The sequence below is a fragment of the Entelurus aequoreus genome, linkage group LG25 (assembly GCF_033978785.1).
Source record: "Entelurus aequoreus isolate RoL-2023_Sb linkage group LG25, RoL_Eaeq_v1.1, whole genome shotgun sequence".
Classification (NCBI taxonomy): Eukaryota; Metazoa; Chordata; class Actinopteri; order Syngnathiformes; family Syngnathidae; genus Entelurus; species Entelurus aequoreus.
Window position 1 is genome coordinate 20,004,403 of NC_084755.1, and position 20,795 is coordinate 20,025,197.

A 20,795-nucleotide genomic window follows, 5' to 3' on the forward strand; every position below is an offset into this window, starting at 1 on the left:
CACGCACATGCCATTGAACAGTCTGCCCAATGGACTGAACCACACCCCAAGAAGAGACAGAGACAGACTGTTTGAGTGGATCTCTTTCTTCACCAGGGCAGCCAAAAGTGTCGGCAGGCCACCAGCCTGAGGCACCACCAAGCCATCTATATGAGCACTAATCGAACATGGACTCATACGAAATTCAGTTGTGTGTTCAAAATCAATTGATAATTAACAATATTGGTAACTACATTCATTGCAAATGCCGGGAAAAATATTTTTGCAAAATGTCTTACAGTCATAAGTCTATATACATTCATCTATTTATGTTCAATGATGTCCATGATCAAAGTATTTGTTATTCCCTTACTAAATCAAAGGGTAGGCCACTAATTGTGTTCTGTGAGATGGTTTTACTGCAGGCTGGTAACAGCGATCGCTCTGAAGGAGGGTCATAGACGGAATTTTTGCCTCGTATAAAAACATTGAGGTTTTTGCCTCTATCTGCGGTAGAGATTTAAGTTAGTGGTCTATATCAGAAATTGTTTTGGTCCAGGGTCTTAAGACCCTGGAAGGCGGGTATGTAGTAGAATTTCTGACCTTTTGACCTATATTTCTTGTCTTTTAAGAATGTCCGCTCATTTTCAATACTCTTGTATTTTGTGCCATTGAATGGACCAGTTGTGGGACAAAAGTGAATATTGAGTCGTGCCAACCTGTCTACAGAATTCGAGTTGTTATGGAACAGATAGGAAAAGCAAAACAAGACATTGACGCATTTGATAAGGAACGATGACGCACAACAGACATATAAATGAATGGCAGAAGACCGGAACTCGGGGGTGATTTTGGCTTGTGTGTGTCTTGTGTGCTCTGGAGTACATTGTGTCTGCTTGCACGGACAACTTAATTCAACCTGCACTTCTAATAATGGGTAAATAAATGTGTTGTACTAAACTACTTTTGTTGCCTGTTTAAGCTTCGGACAATCCACTACACTGGGGACACTGTACATACCAAGAAAAACATAGGGGGTGCATTCTCAGGCAGCAGGCCTGAACGTCCTGCCTGAAAATGCACCCCTACCCTAACTCCACTTCTGGTGGTCCGATCATCACATGGTTTTCACTGTACACAGAGGGGGCTATGATGAGTCACCAGGGTGAGTGTCATGTCTTTATGACCTTCCTAGCCAGAGATAGATGGGGGGTGTCTGGTATCTTTTTGTGCGTACCTATGCCACAGTCTTGACCACAGCCACGTTTCTGTGCTACCTTGGATCCTCAGGAGAGTTTGCTAGCTAGCTGCTAAGCTAGCGCGGAGAAAGGCAGCGCCGGTCAGTAAGAAGCTACTCCTACAGACCGCGACCACTTCCCTGAGGACAGCAGGAACTTCACTCGGTGACAGAAAACACTGTGAGTAATGGCTTCCTGCGCGTCTTGCACCATACTCACGGAGAGGTTGGCTCTGCTAGAGGGCCGTGTCCGCCAGTTAGAGCAGAGTAATGTCGTAACTTTAGATGTTGCGGACACATCTGCTAGCGTTAGCTGTAGCGAGCTAACTAGCCCAGCTTGTAGCAGTCCTAAGCGGCCTACAAGCTACGGTGTACCGGTTGAGACGCATAATAGATTTAGCTCTTTAGCTAGTCCTACACCCCAGTCTACCGGGCACCACACCTTAGTTATAGGGGACTCCATCACCCGAAACATAAAGCTTAGCAAACCAGCCACAATAAAGTGTATCCCCGGGGCCAGAGCACCTGACATTGAAGCTAATCTTAGGGAGCTAACTCGCAACAGGCCTAGTAAACACGTACGACAGGCTAATCGCACCACTAATTATGCGAATATAGTTGTACACGTTGGCTCCAATGACACTAGAATGAGACAGTCAGAGATTACAAAGAGAAACATAGCCAGGACTTGTGATCTCGCCAGAAAGATGTCCAGGCATCGAGTAATTGTCTCTGGCCCCCTGCCTGCGAGAGGCAATGATGAGAGATATAGCAGATTAGTTTCGCTTAACAAGTGGTTGGCTATCTACTGTAGGCAGCAGGGACTAACGTTTATTGATAACTGGCCCTCTTTCTGGGGCAAACCAGGCTTGCTGATGAGAGACGGCCTTCACCCTAACCAGGAAGGCGCCATCATCCTGTCTAGAAACATAGACTACTATTTAAGTCTCACTTGACTGACTACACTAGAGCAAGCCCGGTCACAGGCAATTACAATGTCTGTTAGTCCGGGTGAGGAGTCAGTTAAGCTAGAACTAGCCAGCGCCAGGCTGGATAATCCATGTACGCATAGCAATTCTCTTAGAATAATACACAATTCACATAATGTTTTTTCTGTTGTGTCTGTGTCAGAGGTGGACATGCATTCTACTGAGGTAGCAAATTATGATATGTCCAGTCTATTGCAGCACCAAGCAAACAATCGGAAAATTCCCGTCATATCAATTCCTAGATATGGTCGAAACTATTTAAAGTGCACTACGCATAATAAACGCAACATTGTTAATATTGCCACTACGGATAATCTTAACAAAAACTCGTCAAAACAGCCCAATACCTATAATATGGGCTTTTTAAACATAAGATCATTGTCTCCCAAGGCGTTATTGGTTAATGAGGTCATTAGAGACAACAATCTTAACGTCATTGGTCTTAGCGAAACCTGGCTCAAACCGGACGAATTTTTTGCGCTCAATGAGGCATCTCCTCCTAACTATACGAATGCGCATGTTGCCCGTCCTCTTAAAAGGGGAGGGGGTGTCGCACTAATATACAATGAAAATTTCAACCTTACCCCTAACCTAAATAATAAATATAAATCGTTTGAGGTGCTTACTATGAGGTCTGTCACACCGCTACCTCTCGACCTGGCTGTTATCTACCGCCCCCCTGGGCCCTATTCGGACTTTATCAGTGAATTCTCAGAGTTCGTTGCTGATCTAGTGACGCACGCCGACAATATAATCATAATGGGGGACTTTAATATCCATATGAATACCCCATCGGACCCTCAGTGCGTGGCGCTCCAAACCATAATTGATAGCTGTGGTCTTACACAAATAATACATGAACCCACGCATCGCAACGGTAATACAATAGATCTAGTGCTTGTCAGGGGTGTCACCACCTCCAAAGTTATGATACTTCCATATACTAAAGTAATGTCCGATCATTACCTTATAAAATTTGAAGTTTTGACTCTTTGTCAACAAGCTAATAATAATAATAACTGCTATAGCGGCCGCAACATTAATGCTGCCACAACAATGACTCTTGCTGACCTACTGCCTTCGGTAATAGCACCATTCCCAAATTATGTCGGCTCTATTGATAAACTCACTAACAACTTTGACGATGCCTTGCGCGAAATTATTGATAGTATAGCACCGCTAAAGCAAAAAAGGGCCCCTAAAAGGCGCACCCCATGGTTTACAGAAGAAATTAGAGCTCATAAATTATCATGTAGAAAACTGGAACGCAAATGGCGCGCGACTAAACTTGAGGTTTTCCATCAAGCATGGAGTGATAGTTTAATAACTTATAAACGCATGCTTACCTTAGCTAAAGCTAAATACTACTCAAATCTCATCCGCCTCAACAAAAACGATCCTAAATTTCTGTTTAGTACAGTAGCATCGCTAACCCAACAAGGGACTCCTCCCAGTAGCTCCACCCACTCGGCAGATGATTTTATGAATTTCTTTAATAAGAAAATTGAACTCATTAGAAAGGAGATTAAAGACAACGCATCCCAGCTACAACTGGGCTCTATTAACACAAATACGACTGTATATACGACGGACACTGCCCTCCAAAATAGTCTCTCTATTTTTGATGAAATAACATTAGAGGAATTATTACAGCGTGTAAGTGGGATAAAACAAACAACATGTTTACTTGACCCACTTCCTGGGAAACTTATCAAGGAACTGTTTGTATTATTAGGTCCATCAGTGTTAAATATTATAAACTTATCACTTTCCTCCGGCACTGTTCCCCTAGCATTCAAAAAAGCGGTTATTCATCCTCTGCTCAAAAGACCTAACCTCGATCCTGACCTCATGGTAAACTACCGACCGGTCTCCCACCTTCCGTTTATTTCCAAAATTCTCGAAAAAACTGTTGCACAGCAGCTAAATGAACACTTAGTGACTAACAATCTCTGTGAACCTTTTCAATCCGGTTTCAGGGCAAATCACTCTACGGAGACAGCCCTCGCAAAAATGACTAATGATCTATTGCTAACGATGGATTCTGATGCGTCATCTATGTTGCTGCTTCTTGATCTTAGCGCCGCTTTCGATACCGTCGATCATAATATTTTATTAGAGCGTATCAAAACACGTATTGGTATGTCAGACTTAGCCTTGTCTTGGTTTAACTCTTATCTTACTGACAGGATGCAGTGCGTCTCCCATAACAATGTGACCTCGGACTATGTCAAGGTAACGTGCGGAGTTCCCCAGGGTTCGGTTCTTGGCCCTGCACTCTTTAGTATTTACATGCTGCCGCTGGGTGACATCATACGCAAGTACGGTGTTAGCTTTCACTGTTATGCTGATGACACTCAACTCTACATGCCCCTAAAGCTGACCAACACGCCGGACTGTAGTCAGCTGGAGGCGTGTCTTAATGAAATTAAACAATGGATGTCCGCTAACTTTTTGCAACTCAACGCTAAGAAAACGGAAATGCTGATTATCGGTCCTGCTAGACACCAACATCTATTTAATAATACCACCTTAACATTTGACAACCAAACAATTAAACAAGGAGACTCGGTAAAGAATCTGGGTATTATCTTCGACCCAACTCTCTCGTTTGAGTCACACATTAAGAGTGTTACTAAAACGGCCTTCTTTCATCTCCGTAATATCGCTAAAATTCGTTCCATCTTGTCCACTAGCGACGCTGAGATCATTATTCATGCGTTCGTTACGTCTCGTCTCGATTACTGTAACGTATTATTTTCGGGCCTCCCTATGTCTAGCATTAAAAGATTACAGTTGGTACAAAATGCGGCTGCAAGGCTTTTGACAAAAACAAGAAAGTTTGATCATATTACGCCTATACTGGCTCACTTGCACTGGCTTCCTGTGCACTTAAGATGCGACTTTAAGGTTTTACTACTTACGTATAAAATATTGCACGGTTTAGCTCCAGCCTATCTCGCCGATTGTATTGTACCATATGTCCCGACAAGAAATCTGCGTTCAAAGAACTCCGGCTTATTAGTGATTCCCAGAGCCAAAAAAAAGTCTGCGGGCTATAGAGCGTTTTCTATTCGGGCTCCAGTACTCTGGAATGCCCTCCCGGTAACAGTTAGAGATGCTACCTCAGTAGAAGCATTTAAGTCCCATCTTAAAACTCATTTGTATAATCTAGCCTTTAAATAGACCCCCCCTTTTTTAGACCAGTTGATCTGCCGTTTCTTTTCTTCTCTCCTCTTCTCCCCTGTCCCTTGCGAGGGGGAGTTGCATAGGTCCGGTGGCCATGGATGAAGTGCTGGCTGTCCAGAGCCGGGACCCCGGGTGGACCACTAGCCTGTGCATCGGTTGGGGACATCTCTGCGCTGCTGACCCGTCTCCGCTCGGGATGGTTTCCTGTTGGCCCCGCTGTGGACTGGACTCCCGCTGATGTGTTGGATCCACTGTGGACTGGACTTTCACAATGTTATGTCAGACCCACTCGACATCCGTTGCTTTCGGTCTCCCCTAGAGGGGGGGGGTTACCCACATATGCGGTCCTCTCCAAGGTTTCTCATAGTCATTCACCGACGTCCCACTGGGGTGAGTTTTTCCTTGCCCGTATGTGGGCTCTGTACCGAGGATGTCGTTGTGGCTTGTACAGCCCTTTGAGACACTTGTGATTTAGGGCTATATAAATAAACATTGATTGATTGATTGATTGATATGGCAGTTGTAAACAACGTCTGCCGGAAAATGCACCCCCACCCTAACTCCACTTCTGGTGGTCCGATCATCACATGGTTTTCACTGTACACTGAGGGGACTATGATGAGTCACCAGGGTGAGTGCCAAGTCTCTATTACCTTCCTAGCCAGAGATAGATAGGGGGTGCATTCTCAGGCAGCTGGCCTGAACGTCCTGCCTGAAAATGCACCCCCACCCTAACTCCACTTCTGGTGGTCCGATCATCACATGGTTTTCACCGTACACAGAGGGGTCTATGATGAGTCACCAGGGTGAGTGCCAAGTCTCTATGACCTTCCTAGCCAGAGATAGATAGGGGGTGCATTCTACGGCAGCTGTGGAAAATGCACCCCCATCATAACTCCACCTCTGGTACTTTGGGTACTTAACGTTATTTGTGAATGTTCAATTTGAAACTTCTTAAAACCAAATCAATGGTAGATATCAGATGCATTCATTTATTTTTTCATCCATCCACCCATGAGCTTCTTAAAGTTAAAGAAAATTTCATATTTTTTAAAATATGAGTATTGGATCACGACAACACGTCGAATGAAGCAGCAAACATTCGTTCTCCTTGATGTCTCTAAAAAAGTACATATAGAGGTTTACTTTGGTGTATATATTCTTTACAGTAAGCTGTCAAGGTAGACAATTAATACTACATTTTCGGGACAGCAAATATTCCAATATTAATTGGTTATTGTTTTCGCCTTATCTGATCTAATGACGGCGAAATCATTAAAGGCTCACAATTTTTAATCCATCCACAAGTAAAGAATACGTGGATTATTTCACTTTATGTACTTTTTTATGCCGAAAGAGGTGATTTCAGCCACTTGAATGACGGCCAAATCATTAAAGGCTCACAATTTTTAATCCATCCAAAAGTAAAGAAAACTTGGATTATTTCACTTCATGTACTTTTTTATGCCGAAAGAGGCGATTTAAAAGAGGCGATTTCAGCCACTTCGGTGATTACAGCCGAGTTTAGATATACTTTTCGAGACGAGTGACGTAAGCGAATGTCGTAAGCGAGTGACGTAAGCGCGCTCCCGCATCAGGGGGTGCATTCTATGGCAGGGGTGCGTTTTCAGGCACAACACCGGCAAGATGGTGGCGTAACACAAAGTCACGTGATAAAACCACGTGACTGCAAAGCCTCGTACTGAAATCGTAGCCGCTAGCAAACAAGAGTATGACCATAATAGAATTGCTTGTCAATTAAATTAATTAAATGTAAAAATGTCATACTTGAATAACATAAAGTTGAAATAAATCAATCAATCAATCAATCAATCAATCAATCAATCAATGTTTATTTATATAGCCCTAAATCACAAGTGTCTCAAAGGGCTGCACAAGCCACAACGACATCCTCGGTACAGAGCCCACATAAGGGCAAGGAAAACTCACCCCAGTGGGACGTCGATATGAATGACTATGAGAAACCTTGGAGAGAACCCCCCTCCCCTCTAGGGGGGGGGGGGGGTCAAGTGGGTCTGACATAATATTGTGAAAGTCCAGTCCATAGTGGATCTAACATATTAGTGAAAGTCCAGTCCATAGTGGATCTAACATAAAAGTGAGAGTCCAGTCCATAGTGGGGCCAGCAGGAAACCATCCCGAGCGGAGACGGGTCAGCAGCGCAGAGATGTCCCCAACCGATGCACAGGCGAGCGGTCCACCCCGGGTCCCGACTCTGGACAGCCAGCACTTCACAAGAGAGAGGGGGACAGAGGAGAGAAGAAAAGAAACGGCAGATCAACTGGTCTAAAAAGGGGGTCTATTTAAAGGCTAGAGTATACAAATGAGTTTTAAGATGGGACTTAAATGCCTCTACTGAGGTAGCATCTCTAACTGTTACCGGGAGGGCATTCCATAGTACTGGAGCCCGAATAGAAGATTGATTGATTGATTGAAACTTTTATTAGTATATTGCACAGTGAAGTACATATTCCGTACAATTGACCACTAAATGGTAACACCCGAATAAGTTTTTCAACTTGTTTAAAAAACGCTCTAAAGCCCGCAGATTTTTTGGGGGCTCTGGGAATCACTAATAAGCCGGAGTTCTTTGAACGCAGATTTCTTGCCGGGACATATGGTACAATACAATCGGCAAGATAGGCTGGAGCTAGACCGTGTAGTATTTTATACGTAAGTAGTAAAACCTTAAAGTCACATCTTAAGTGCACAGGAAGCCAGTGCAGGTGAGCCAGTATAGGCGTAATATGATCAAACTTTCTTGTTCTTGTCAAAAGTCTAGCAGCCGCATTTTGTACCAACTGTAATCTTTTAATGCTAGACATAGGGAGACACGAAAATAATACGTTACAGTATTCGAGACGAGACGTAACGAACGCATGAATAATGATCTCAGCGTCGCTAGTGGACAAAATGGAACGAATTTTAGCGATATTACGGAGATGAAAGAAGGCCGTTTTAGTAACACTCTTAATGTGTGATTCAAACGAGAGAGTTGGGTCGAAGATAATACCCAGATTCTTTACCGAGTCGCCTTGTTTAATTGTTTGGTTGTCAAATGTTAAGGTGGTATTATTAAATAGATGTCGGTGTCGAGCAGGACCGATAATCAGCATTTCCGTTTTCTTGGCGTTGAGTTGCAAAAAGTTAGCGGACATCCATTGTTTAATTTCATTAAGACACGCCTCCAGCTGACTACAATCCGGCGTGTTGGTCGGCTTTAGGGGCATGTAGAGTTGAGTGTCATCAGCATAACAGTGAAAGCTAATACCGTATTTGCGTATGATGTGCACAATCATCTGCACACTTAAGAGTGCAGATGATGAAGATAAAGATTGTAAAAGCAACCAGGGGTAAAAGTTAGGACCACAGTCCAGATTGTGTAGGGGGGGTAATATAGACTTTCAGGTGTTTATATATGTTTATGATTATGTATTTGGCAGACGCTTTTATCCAAAGCGACATACATAAAAAATGCATATAAAACAATCACTGTAAACATTATCATTTAAGGGAAGAATGTAATACAAAATATCAATACAAAGTGTCAAGACAGAATAAACTCTCTGCTGCTGCAGCAACAGAGATACAGTCTATAGGTCCCTAAGATATATAGATATCTAATATATTCATACATTGTTTATGTAGGATATACACATGTACATATAACCTAATCATATTGTTTCTTGAATTTAAAAATAGCTGACCGTTTTTTCCCCCCTTCTCTGGGATTATATTCCCAGTTTTGATCTCAGACGTCTGGTCACTTATAGCATATAAGAATATTCTATTACTGTTAAGCAAACTATGAATAATAAAACTAGCCAAAACATGTGTCCTTTATCGTAGCTACACGTATGACAAGAAAACGCATGAAAAGCAGTGGTATTCAGTGAGGTAAGATTAATTAAATGCACTGACAGTTCATTGCTCCTGCCAAATGAATTGCACTGAGTGGAGCGGAGTAGGCAGTAGCGGTCGATGCTGCGTCTACTTACAGGACTGTCTCAGAAAATTAGAATATTGTGTTAAAGTCCTTTATTTTCTGTAATGCAACTAAAAACATGGAAATGTCATACATTCTGGATTCATGACACATCAACTGAAATATTGCAAGCCTTTTATTATTTGAATTTTGCTGATTATGGCATACAGCTTAAGAAAACTCAAAAATCCCGTCTCAAAAAATTAGAATATTTCCTCAGACCAAGTAAAAAATAAAGATTTATAACAGCAAAACAAAATCAAACATTTGAAAATGTCAATTCATGCACTCAGTACTTGGTTGGGATCCTTTTGCACGGATTACTGCATCAATGCGGCGTGGCATGGAGGCAATCAGCCTGTGGCATTGCTGAGGTGTTATGGATGGCCAGCATACTTCAATAGCGGCCTTTAGCTCATTTGCATTATTGGGTTTGGTGTCTTTCAGCTTCTTCTTCACAATACCCCACAAATTCTCTATGGGGTTCAGGTCAGGGGAGTTGGCAGGCCAATCGAGGACAGTAATGCCATGGTCAGTACACCAGTTACTGGTGGTTTTGGCACTGCTGGATCATGCTGGAAAATGAAATAATCATCTCCATAGAGCTTTTCAACAGATGGAAGCATGTAGTGCTCTAAAATATCTTGGTACACAGCTGCATTGACTCTGGACTTGATGAAACACAGTGGACCAACACCAGCAGCTGACATGGCTCCCCAAACCATTGCTGACTGTGGGAACTTCACACTGGATTTCAAGCAACTTGGATTTTGCTCCTCTCCAGCCTTCCTCCAGACTCTAGCGCCTTGACTTCCAAATGAAATACAAAACTTGCTTTCGTCTGAAAACAGGACTCTGGACCACTCGGCAACTGTCCAGTGCTTCTTTTCCATAGCCCAAGTCAGACGCTTCTTCCGTTGTCTTGAGTTCAGGAGTGGCTTGACCATGGGAATACGGCTACATGCTTCCATCTGTTGAAAAGCTCTATGGAGATGATGATTTCATTTTCCAGCATGATCCAGCAATGCCAAAACCACCAGTAACTGGTGTACTGACCATGACATTACTGTCCTCGATTGGCCTGCCAACTCCCCTGTCCTGAACCCCATAGAGAATTTGTGGGGTATTGTGAAGAAGAAGCTGAAAGACACCAGACCCAATAATGCATACTTGCCAACCCTCACGTTTTTAGCGGGAGAATCCCGGTATTCAGCGCCTCTCCCGACAACCTCCCGGCAGAGATTTTCTCCCAACAAACTCCCGGTATTCAGCGGCCACGCCCCCTCCAGCTCAATGCGGAAATTACAGACATGGCGACGCCATCGACGAGCAAGATGAAGAAATACGCTTGCCAGTTCCAAAACGAATGGAAACAAGAATTTCAGTTCATCCAGGACAGTTCGAAGGGGAAGGTGTATGTTGCCTGTAAATATGTAGAACAGACTTCTCCAGTGAACACGGTGGCCGAAATGATATACTCATCATGAACGGAGAAGTTAAACAGGACAATACTGCCATCTAATGGATAGCCACCGGAACACTGAAATTCAAGTATTTATTTTATGTAAATAAAATAAATAGAAGAATTCACTAGAAAGTCAAGTATTTCATATATATATATATATATATATATATATATATATATATATATATATATATATATATATATATATATATATATATATATATATATATATATATATATATATATATATATATATATGAAATACTCGAGTTGGTGAATTCTAGCTGTAAATAACCACGCCCCCAACAACGCCGCCCCCCCCCCCCCCCTCCCGATATTGGAGGTCTCAATGTTGGCAAGTATGCAATAATGCAAATGAGCTAAAGGCCGCTATTGAAACATCCTGGGCATCCATAACACCTCAGCAATGCCACAGGCTGATTGCCTCCATACCACGCCTCATTGGTGCAGTAATCCGTGCAAAAGGATTCCCAACCAAGTACTGAGTGCATTAATTGACATTTTCAAATGTTTGATTTTGTTTTGCCGTTATAAATCTTTATTTTTTACTTGGTCTGAGGAAATATTCAAATTTTTTGAGATGGGATTTTTGAGTTTTCTTAAGCTGTATGCCATAATCAGCAATATTCAAATAATAAAAGGCTTGCAATATTTCAGTTGATGTGTAATAAATCAATTTAAGTGGACCCCGACTTAAACAAGTTGAAAAACTTATTCGGGTGTTACCATTTAGTGGTCAATTGTACGGAATATGTACTTCACTGTGCAACCTACTAATAAAAGTCTCAATCAATCAATCAATCCAGAATGTATGACATTTCCATGTTTTCAGTTGCATTACAGAAAATAAAGGACCTTAACACAATATTCCAATTTTCTGAGACAGTCCTGTATATTATAAAATGTCTATGGAATAAACAACAAGGAAAGAAAGTAAGAAACGGACGTGGTTTCAGTTTTACTTCCGGTGTGAAAGGTCACAGCAAGATGGCGACTCCCAAGAGCAGCCATGCTAACGGCAAGGCTTGTGTTATTCCAGGAGACTTTACAGGTATTTTCACAAACTGCTTAGTCGTAGTCTAATAATAGATGTAAATTATGAACTAACATGGATGTATATGTCATTTAGGATGTACATTTGTAATTATTTAATCTTCTAATGAATCGGACAAGACTCGGCCGTGGAAGTAAAACTTTGTTTTAACTGTGCTTTTGTATTTCTGTCCTTTTATCATTGCAGTATTGCCCATAAAGTTGTACTCCGACTCGAACACACAACACAACTTGTACGTGAAAGAGCACAAAGTTCGGGAAGAGAAAAGTTCCTACAGACCGCTGGATAAAACCCTGTTTGTCCTCAACATCCCCCCGTACTGCTCTGAGGTACACTTCGCTCACTAATGCTGAGTACTATAACCAACTTGTGTTTAAATACCAGCAGACAAATGTGTGTTTTCATTTATTCATTTGTCCCATCTAAAAAAGTACAAAGCTCTACGTTTATCAATTCGAATTTATTTTACAATAATGTTATAAATATCACAGGCAATATAATTTTTTTTTTAATAAATATACTATCTCAGAACTGAAATAAAATGTATTAACATATTAAGCGAAAACAACTTTTCTTACCTGCTGATTTGCAAAATGTAAAATCAAACTGTGGAGATATTTTTAAAATAATCTTGCCTTTTTTCATACTTCTTCCAAACGAGCTGTTTGGAATTTGCACACCCTGTGACGTCATCCATACATGGTATAAATGGACCCAGAGCTCTTTCCACGCATCTGCTATTGTAGTCCGCGCTGTAGTAATAATAATACATTTTATTTATAAGGCGCCTTTCTGGGCACTCAAGGACACCGTACAAAGTCAAAACATCCATCCATCCATCCATTTTCTACCGGGGTCGCGGGGGGTGCTGGAGCCTATCTCAGCTACAATCGGGCGGAAGGCGGGGTACACCCTGGACAAATAAAATCAAATTGGATAAAAACAACAACAAAGATAGAGAAGATAAGATGATTACAATGAATAAGCAGTCAGGAATAGGTGTCAAATCTAATGATTTGAAGAGGGATATTGAGTCTAAGTTACGAAGGTCTGGTGGTAAATAGTTCCAAAGATGTGGGGCAGAGCGGCTGAAAGCTCGGGCACCCATGGTGGACAGTTTAAATAAGGGGACAGTGAGATGGATGGATGAAGAAGATCTTAGGGAACGTGAGGGAGTAGCGACATGGAGCAGGTCAGGGAGATATGACGGAGAGAGGTTATGGATGGCTTTGAAAGTGAGGAGAATTATTTTAAAGTGGATACGATGTTTGATGGGTAGCCAGTGGAGTTGCTGCAGAACAGGGGTGATGTGCTGGATTGAAGGGGTTCTGATGATTATCCGGGCTGCAGAGTTCTGGAGAAGCTGAAGTTTGTGAAGTGACTTGTGAGGGAGACCAAACAAGAGAGAGTTGCAGTAGTCCAGGCGAGAGGTGACCAGGCTATGGACTAGTATGGCAGCAGTATGTGGGGTAAGGGATGGGCAAAGACGATTAATGTTTTGTAGATGAAAGTAAGCAGACCGGGTAATGCTGTTTATGTGGGCTTGAAAGGAGAGTGTGCTGTCGAGGATGACACCCAGACTCTTGACTTGGGAGGAGGGTGAGACAGAGGAATTGCATAGAGTAACGGACAAGCTGTTGGTTTTGGCGAGAATGTTTTTTGTACCGACAAGTAAGATTTCGGTTTTATTACTATTAAGTTGAAGGACATTGGATGAGAACCACTGCTTGAGTTTAGGGCTGCAACAACTAATTGATTATAAAAAATAGTTGGCGATTAATTTAGTCATCGATTCGTTGGATCTATGCTATGCGCATGCACAGAGGCAATTTATTTATTTATTTTTTATTATTATTATTATTGTTTTAATAAACCTTTATTTATAAACTGCAACATGTACAAACAGCTGAGAAACAATAATCACAATAAGTATGGTGCCAGTATGCTGTTTTTTTTCAATAAAATACTGGAAAGGATAGAAATGTAGTTTGTCTCTTTTATCCGATTATTAATCGAAGTAATAATCGACAGATTAATCGATTATCAAATTAATCGCTAGTTGCAGCCCTACTTGAGTTCACTGAGGCAGTCTGTAAGGGAGGAAGCAGTGTTGTTTTCGTCAACGATGACGATGACGAAATCATTTCGTTGACGCCACTTTTTTTCATGACTATAACGAGACGGTGACGAGATAAACATGTCTCTCTGATGACGAAAACATGACGAGACGTGTGTGAGTTTTCGTTGACGAGACAAGAACGGATGAAAATGTTAGTGGGTAATCTGTCAGACGTTTAAAATGCATGACATCTCTGTTTATTGTGTGTGTGATGGGTCCGGCAACACAGATGCATCGGCGCATGCGTCAAGCTCATAGAGCGATACCCTGTGTCGGTGCGCGTACCGCTTTTAGAAAGTCACGTGACCTATCATGAGCTGCTTTGGTCACGTGACCGATACGCAAACTGTATCGCACTGACGCCTCCTCTGTGCCCTGTGAGCAACATTCCCTCTAAGGTGCGCAATTGCGCACTGCTCAAGCGTCCTCTGCGCACACTGTGCGCCGCACAGCAAATATATGCCGCGCACCAAATCAAACCCATCTGAATTCTAAACAAAATAAACACATTTATTCTGTGTAATTTTGAAATGCAACTTTGAGTGACAGTGACAACAAGCGGCCCTAACGGTGTTCGTCAACAACACGCATACCACTAAGCCACTGGTGCGTTTATGGCCACACAAAAAGTCAGACAACTCAAACACCACACAAAGTTACACTATGACTCCTCAGTCATACGTGTGCTTATTTTTCTGTAATTTATTATTAATGTTGATTTATTTATATTAATCATGGAATGCTGTTACTAGAGAAATTTATAGGAATGACGGCGTGGCGAAGTTGGTAGAGTGGCCGTGCCAGCAATTGGAGGGTTGCTGGTTATTGGGGTTCAATCCCCACTTTCTACCATCGTAGTCACGAACGATACATGTTCACATTATTTATTGACTGTATCTAAAAAAGATAAAAATATATTTTTATTTAAATGAAGATATGAAATAATCCTAAATGAAATTCAATGACTTGGTTTATATTATTGTATATACTAGGTCATAAAATCAGTGTCAGTTGAGTCGGTCTATAGGTTGCCTGTAGGGATTTTTAATGTCCAGCAGATGTCAGTATTTAGTGACACAGTATCGACACAGTTTTGCAATGTGTCGAAACGCTTCATGACGCCTCATCAACCCATCACTATGTGTGTCAATTAAAACCACGCCCACCAACTGGCGTGCAGCGCACAACGTGCTCAACACGTCGGACTGTTGTTACTCATCAGGCAATGGACGTGATGGCGGCGGCAGTTTCAACACAGGGGCTCGGTGGTCGCAAACGTAGAGACGACATATGGGTGTATTTTAAATATAACCCAGCAGATAATAAAACAGAGTGTATTGTGAAGGAAGACGGTGACAAATGTGGCCACAAAATATGCGGAAAAAATACGACCAACCTTAAGGCTCGCCACAAGGATATTTTTTCGAAGGTAAGTTACAAATGCTGTTAACATAATCGATAAATGTCATAGTAAGCTAATACATTAGTACGTTTTCCACATACTCCTGGCGCAAATGGGCTGCTAACTTCAGGCTAAAGTTAGCTTTTGTTACGCTAACGTCAATTCATTATGTGTGTGTTACTTTAGCAGCATGTTTAGCCATGTTTACATTCAGTGACGGTGTGGTTATCTCTTTGTGAGTATGTTCTGTCAGCACTTAGCTTGATATGTTAAACGGGTCGAGTTACTGTTATACGTAGAGTCTGCTAGCTTTAGCCTAAAAGCCACAAGTGACGTTGTGCAGCCCCATTAAGGAATCAGGAATTAATTGATTATTTTATTACGTGGTTTGCACAAATTAAAGAGAGTGGGGTTGTATGATATCTGTTGTAATTGCACTGGCAGACAGGGCCAAGTTGAGCATATGTGTTCCTCATCCATCACTCATATTGTGGGCATGTTTATGTTCATTGTACTTTAATAAATTCTGAGAAATAAAGCCACAATTGCTGAAGTAGAATGTTTTTGTTTTTTGGAGTAATGAACTTTGATTCCACTGTTACCACTTTATCTATGTGTAATACACAATCCTTGGATCAGAAATTTGCTGTTGGGTGGAAACCTTATATGTCTAAAACCATTCCTTTATTGTTATTATTTGTGAAAATAGCAGATCTGCAAGCTTACAATGGGTTGAACTTATAGATCTGCTGCTATTTTCACAACTTATGTGTGACACTGCCCAACAGCAATCTCCAATACTTATTGACCTAAATTAATTTGTTAAAAGACTATACTTATATACTTATATTATATTTTGTATTCTTTTTTTTTGGACTAAAACTAGACTAAGACCTTTTTGACTTTTCATCGACTAAAACTAGACTAAAATTCTTTTGAGTTTTCGTCGACTAAAACTGGACTAAAACTATCACATATAAAAGTGACTAAAATGTGACTAAAACTAATAAACATTTTAGTCCAAAAGACTAAGACTAAGACTAAATGTAAGATGGTTGTCAAAAACAACACTGGGAGGAAGGAGGAAGAGAGGCAGTTGGTTTGGTTGAGATGTAGAGCTGGGTGTCATCCGCATAACAGTGAAAATGTATTTTAAATTTACGGAAAATATTGCCAAGGGGAAGAATGTAAATGATAAAAAGCAGGTGACCAAGAACAGAGCCCTGGGGGACACCAGAGGAAACGGGAGACGGAGGGGATTTGAATGAACGGAGTTGAACAAACTGAGTGCGGTCGGAGAGATATAAGTCAATAAGTTCCTTCTTTTCTCTGTCCATTCGTTGTGGGGCAGACTGGCTCGTACATGCACATGCATCCTCCGCTGTTGCCGTCTCTAATACAAAGTAGCATACAGTTCTAATTTACATCTGTCCATGGAAGCGCTAAAAACTCCTGGTACAACAAAGATGGCGGGGAGAAGACGCTGTCGAAGTGGAGGCATGTCAATAAGACCCGCCCACAAAACAGCGCATCTTGAAAGTGGCTTGAAAATGATTTTTTAAACATAATCTATGCAACATTTTGACCAAAAAAAACACCATTACATGTTATTTAGACCACAAAGTTTTAAATGTAGAAAATGGGAGAAAAAGTGAGTATAAATTAAACCAAGTGTGTTCCTTGTTTAGTCTGTGTTCTACAATAAATATAATTAATTTAGTTCCACAAATATTTGAATTGTGAATTCCTGTTCCCATTAGTTCCAATTTGTGTCTTTCAGGACGTCATCAAGGAACTCTTCTCCCAGTTTGGCTCGGTTACGTCTGTGGAGTTAAATGAGCATCCGGGATCCTTTCACTCCGGTGCCAAACCGTCCCGATACTTCAAGCCCGCCCAGAAGCAGGTCTTTATTTTTCACTATCAAGATTTAATTTTCCCAACTCAAGTTCTCACTGTCCCTGTGTCGTGTTCCTAGTGCTTCAAAGTGGGCTACGTCATCTTCCGGGCTTGCTCCGGCATCGCTGCGGTGAAGTCGCACCCTTTCGACGTCCCTTTGGTCGTCTGCTCCACGCAACCCGGGGTCAAAACCGGAGTACGCAGTGAGTCAACGGTCAGGGTTATTATTATCTCCACGTGTTTCCTTCTGACGTTTTCACCCCTCGGCAGAATGGATCCAGCAGTACAAAAACAATCTTGTTCAGCCGGACAGACTCCAACACGTGGTCGACAACCTCATGAAGAACTTTGACCTCAAGAAGAAAAGGGTAAGGACGTCCCCCCCTTTGGCTCCGCCGCGGTGCCTGAGTGTGCTTGTTTGTACCAGGAAGAGGAGCAGCAAAAGCTGGAGGCGGAGCAAAAAGAGGAGGACCAGGAGGGCTGGGTGAAGGTGACCAAGGGTCCCAAGGGCGCCAAGGCCCGGCCCTACAGCGAGGCCGCCGACGAAAGGACGCTACGGAGGGAGAGGAGGAAGAAGAAGAGGAAGGAGCTCCTCAACTTCTACGCTTGGCAGCACAAGAACACGCAGAAAGAACGTACGTTTTTTTCAATATATATTCAGCCTGCATAAAGGCCTATTTTTGAATCCTATATCACGTACATCCTGTGGGTAGGGAAAGTATTCACACCCCTTCAAATGTTGTACTCTTTCATTGCAGACATTTGCTAAAATCAAAAAAGTTAATTTTATTTGTCATTAATGCACACTCAGCAAAAACAGAAATTTTTGCAAATGTATTAAAAAAGAAAAACTGAAGTATCACATGTTGATGAGTATTCAGGCTCTTTGCTCAGTACTTTGTTGATGCCGTAATCTTGACACACCTATCTTTGGGCACTTTCAACCATTCCTCTTTGCAGCACCCCTCGAGCTCCATCAGGTTGGATGTGTCGGTTTTCATCCAGGATGTACATTGTACACTGTACATTGCTGCATTCATCTTCCCCTCTATCCTGACTAGTCTCCCAGTTCCTTTCTGCTGAAAACCATCCCCGCAGCATGATGCTGCCACCACCATGCTTCACTGTAGGGATGGTACTGGCCTGATGATGAGCGGTGCCTGGTTTGCCCCAAACATTCACGCCCCAACAGAACGCTAATGCCAAGCTTAACATTTTCAAATTTATTGAACATCAAGTAACATCAAGTTGTATACATTCAAACTCAATAACATAAAATAACATCAAGTTCAATAATCAATAAAATAACTGTGCAGCTGTGGTATAACTTGCATCAAGTTCAATAATAAATAAAATAACTTGCATCAAGTTCAATAATAAATAAAACAAAAGTGTTATAACTTGCATCAAGTTCAATAATAAATCAAAAAAAGTGTTATAACTTGCATCAAGTTCAATTATAAATTTAAATAAAAGTGTTATAACTTGCATCAAGTTCAATAATAAATCAAATAACTTGCATCAAGTTCAATAATAAATAAAATAAAAGTGCCACTTTGCAATCTTTGCAAAAAAAAAAGGAGGAGCTCTGCATTTGGCAAGACAGGGCAAGTGAACATGAGTTTTACAGTACTCCAGCATTAGTGGCTGCAATGAGCCTGTTTTGCACTGCTCTCACTCACTCACTCACTCATCCCATGGCCTAGGAGGCCGTAGGGGTGTCATGGTGGATGCTTGGGCAATCAGGGATCTCCAGTGCTCACGATCTTCTGCTGTTCGTAGCAGGGTTTGGAAGCTGCGGCCAGTCCATTCTTTGATGTTGTCCATACAGGCCTTTCTCTGCCTGCCTTGTCTCCGCTTCCCCTCTACTGTTCCCTGCAGGATGGTCTTTGACAGGGAGGTGTGCCTTGTGACATGACCAAACCAGGTCAGCTTGCGACGTTTAACTGTTGAGAGTAGAGGTTCCTGTCCGCCAGCATGGGTGGTAACTAAATGTCGAACATAATCATTTGTCCGGTGTTCACTGTATGATATATGTAGCATTCTTCTGTAAGACTTGCTTTCAAAGGACTGTATCCTGCGCTCAGTGTCCGCTGTGAGCGTCCAGCTCTCACAACCATAGAGTAGGGTGGAAAGAACAAGTGACTTGTAGAGTCTGACCTTCACCTGGAAGCTGATGGTATTGCTTTTCCAGATACTGGTCAGTCTTGTCATGGCTGATGTTGCTATGCCGATTCTTGCTCTGATCTCTTTTGTGGAGCTGCCATCTTCACTCACAAAGGACCCGAGGTACTTAAAGTCCTTTACTTCCTTCAGGGTTTGTCCATTCAATGTGATGTTCGGTGGTGGTAAGTGATTGTGACTGTTGACCAGGATCTTGCTCTTCTCTGCACTTATCTCCATCTCCACTGTGCACTGCACAGCTTTTCAAATCGGGGTTGCAGGCTTGACACTGCCACTCTTAAGTCATGCTCAATGTTCAGCTGAGACCTGTACTTCGTTTTGAGTGAAGCAACAGCTGAAAAGCCTATCTCACACAGATAAGATGTGGCAAAGGGGAGAAGAATGGACACAGCTCTCTGCCCGATGAGTGGATGATTAGCGCGGATGTGTAGCAACCCATCCGCGCGAAAGTTTGTTCCGCTTAACCCCGCCCCCATTAGTTACTGTTGCTATGTCTGTCAAACTTTCGCTCCTACCTAGAAATTTAAAGCCTACAGGAAAAATAAGTAATTTACATTTATTTATATAGCGGATTTCACAGACAGAATCACAAAGTGATTTACAGTGTGTATAGAAAATGAAAGCATAGTAAAAAAAAAAAATTAAAGTGAAATTTCCTCCCGTTCCTCGCGCCCCACCTGTCATGTCTCTATTCCCCACACTTTGAGAAACGCTGCTCTAATAAGACAAAGCTGCCATGCAGGCTGTTTATTTCTTTAAAACTGTCATTGCTCAAAAATAATGATGAAACAAAATCAATGTTATGAATTATTGTAGTGTCCAATTACTTCACATCAAATATTCCACTTTGGAGAAAATATTGCATTATTAAATTATAATGGAAGGATAGATTCAATTTGTTGTGTTAAAAAAATGTAAAAAATAAAAAGGAAATTTTTTTAACATTTAAATTCTTGGGGGCCCAACTCATAAGATTTTTTTTTTTAACTGTCGTTGCTCAAAAAATAATTACTTATTAACCTATTTAAAGCTTTAAATTACTTCACATCAAATATTCCACTTTGGAGAAAATATTGCATGTTTTGTGTTTGCCATATGAAACCAGGTTTTTTTTTTTTTTTTATAACAAAAAGGCGTAGAACAAAAAAAAACTATACTAAAAGGATAGATTGGATTTGTTGTGTAAAAAAATAAAAAATACAAAAATATTTTTTTAACACTTAAATTCTCTCATAAAATAATGAATTATTAACC

The 20,795-nt window shown here is 41.5% G+C and overlaps 1 protein-coding gene across 1 annotated transcript in view; it reads left to right on the forward strand.

The window, feature by feature from the left end:
- The first annotated feature begins 11,825 nt into the window (after window positions 1–11,825).
- rrp7a (ribosomal RNA processing 7 homolog A) overlaps window positions 11,826–20,795 on the forward strand; it is a 10,053-nt gene continuing 1,083 nt past the window's right edge. Inside the window, exons 1-6 of the mRNA XM_062036272.1 lie at window positions 11,826–11,937; window positions 12,127–12,269; window positions 17,242–17,364; window positions 17,437–17,560; window positions 17,628–17,725; window positions 17,785–17,992. Coding sequence (XP_061892256.1) covers window positions 11,874–11,937; window positions 12,127–12,269; window positions 17,242–17,364; window positions 17,437–17,560; window positions 17,628–17,725; window positions 17,785–17,992 — 760 coding nt within the window. The 5' untranslated portion in view covers window positions 11,826–11,873. The remainder of the gene's footprint in view (window positions 11,938–12,126; window positions 12,270–17,241; window positions 17,365–17,436; window positions 17,561–17,627; window positions 17,726–17,784; window positions 17,993–20,795) is intronic.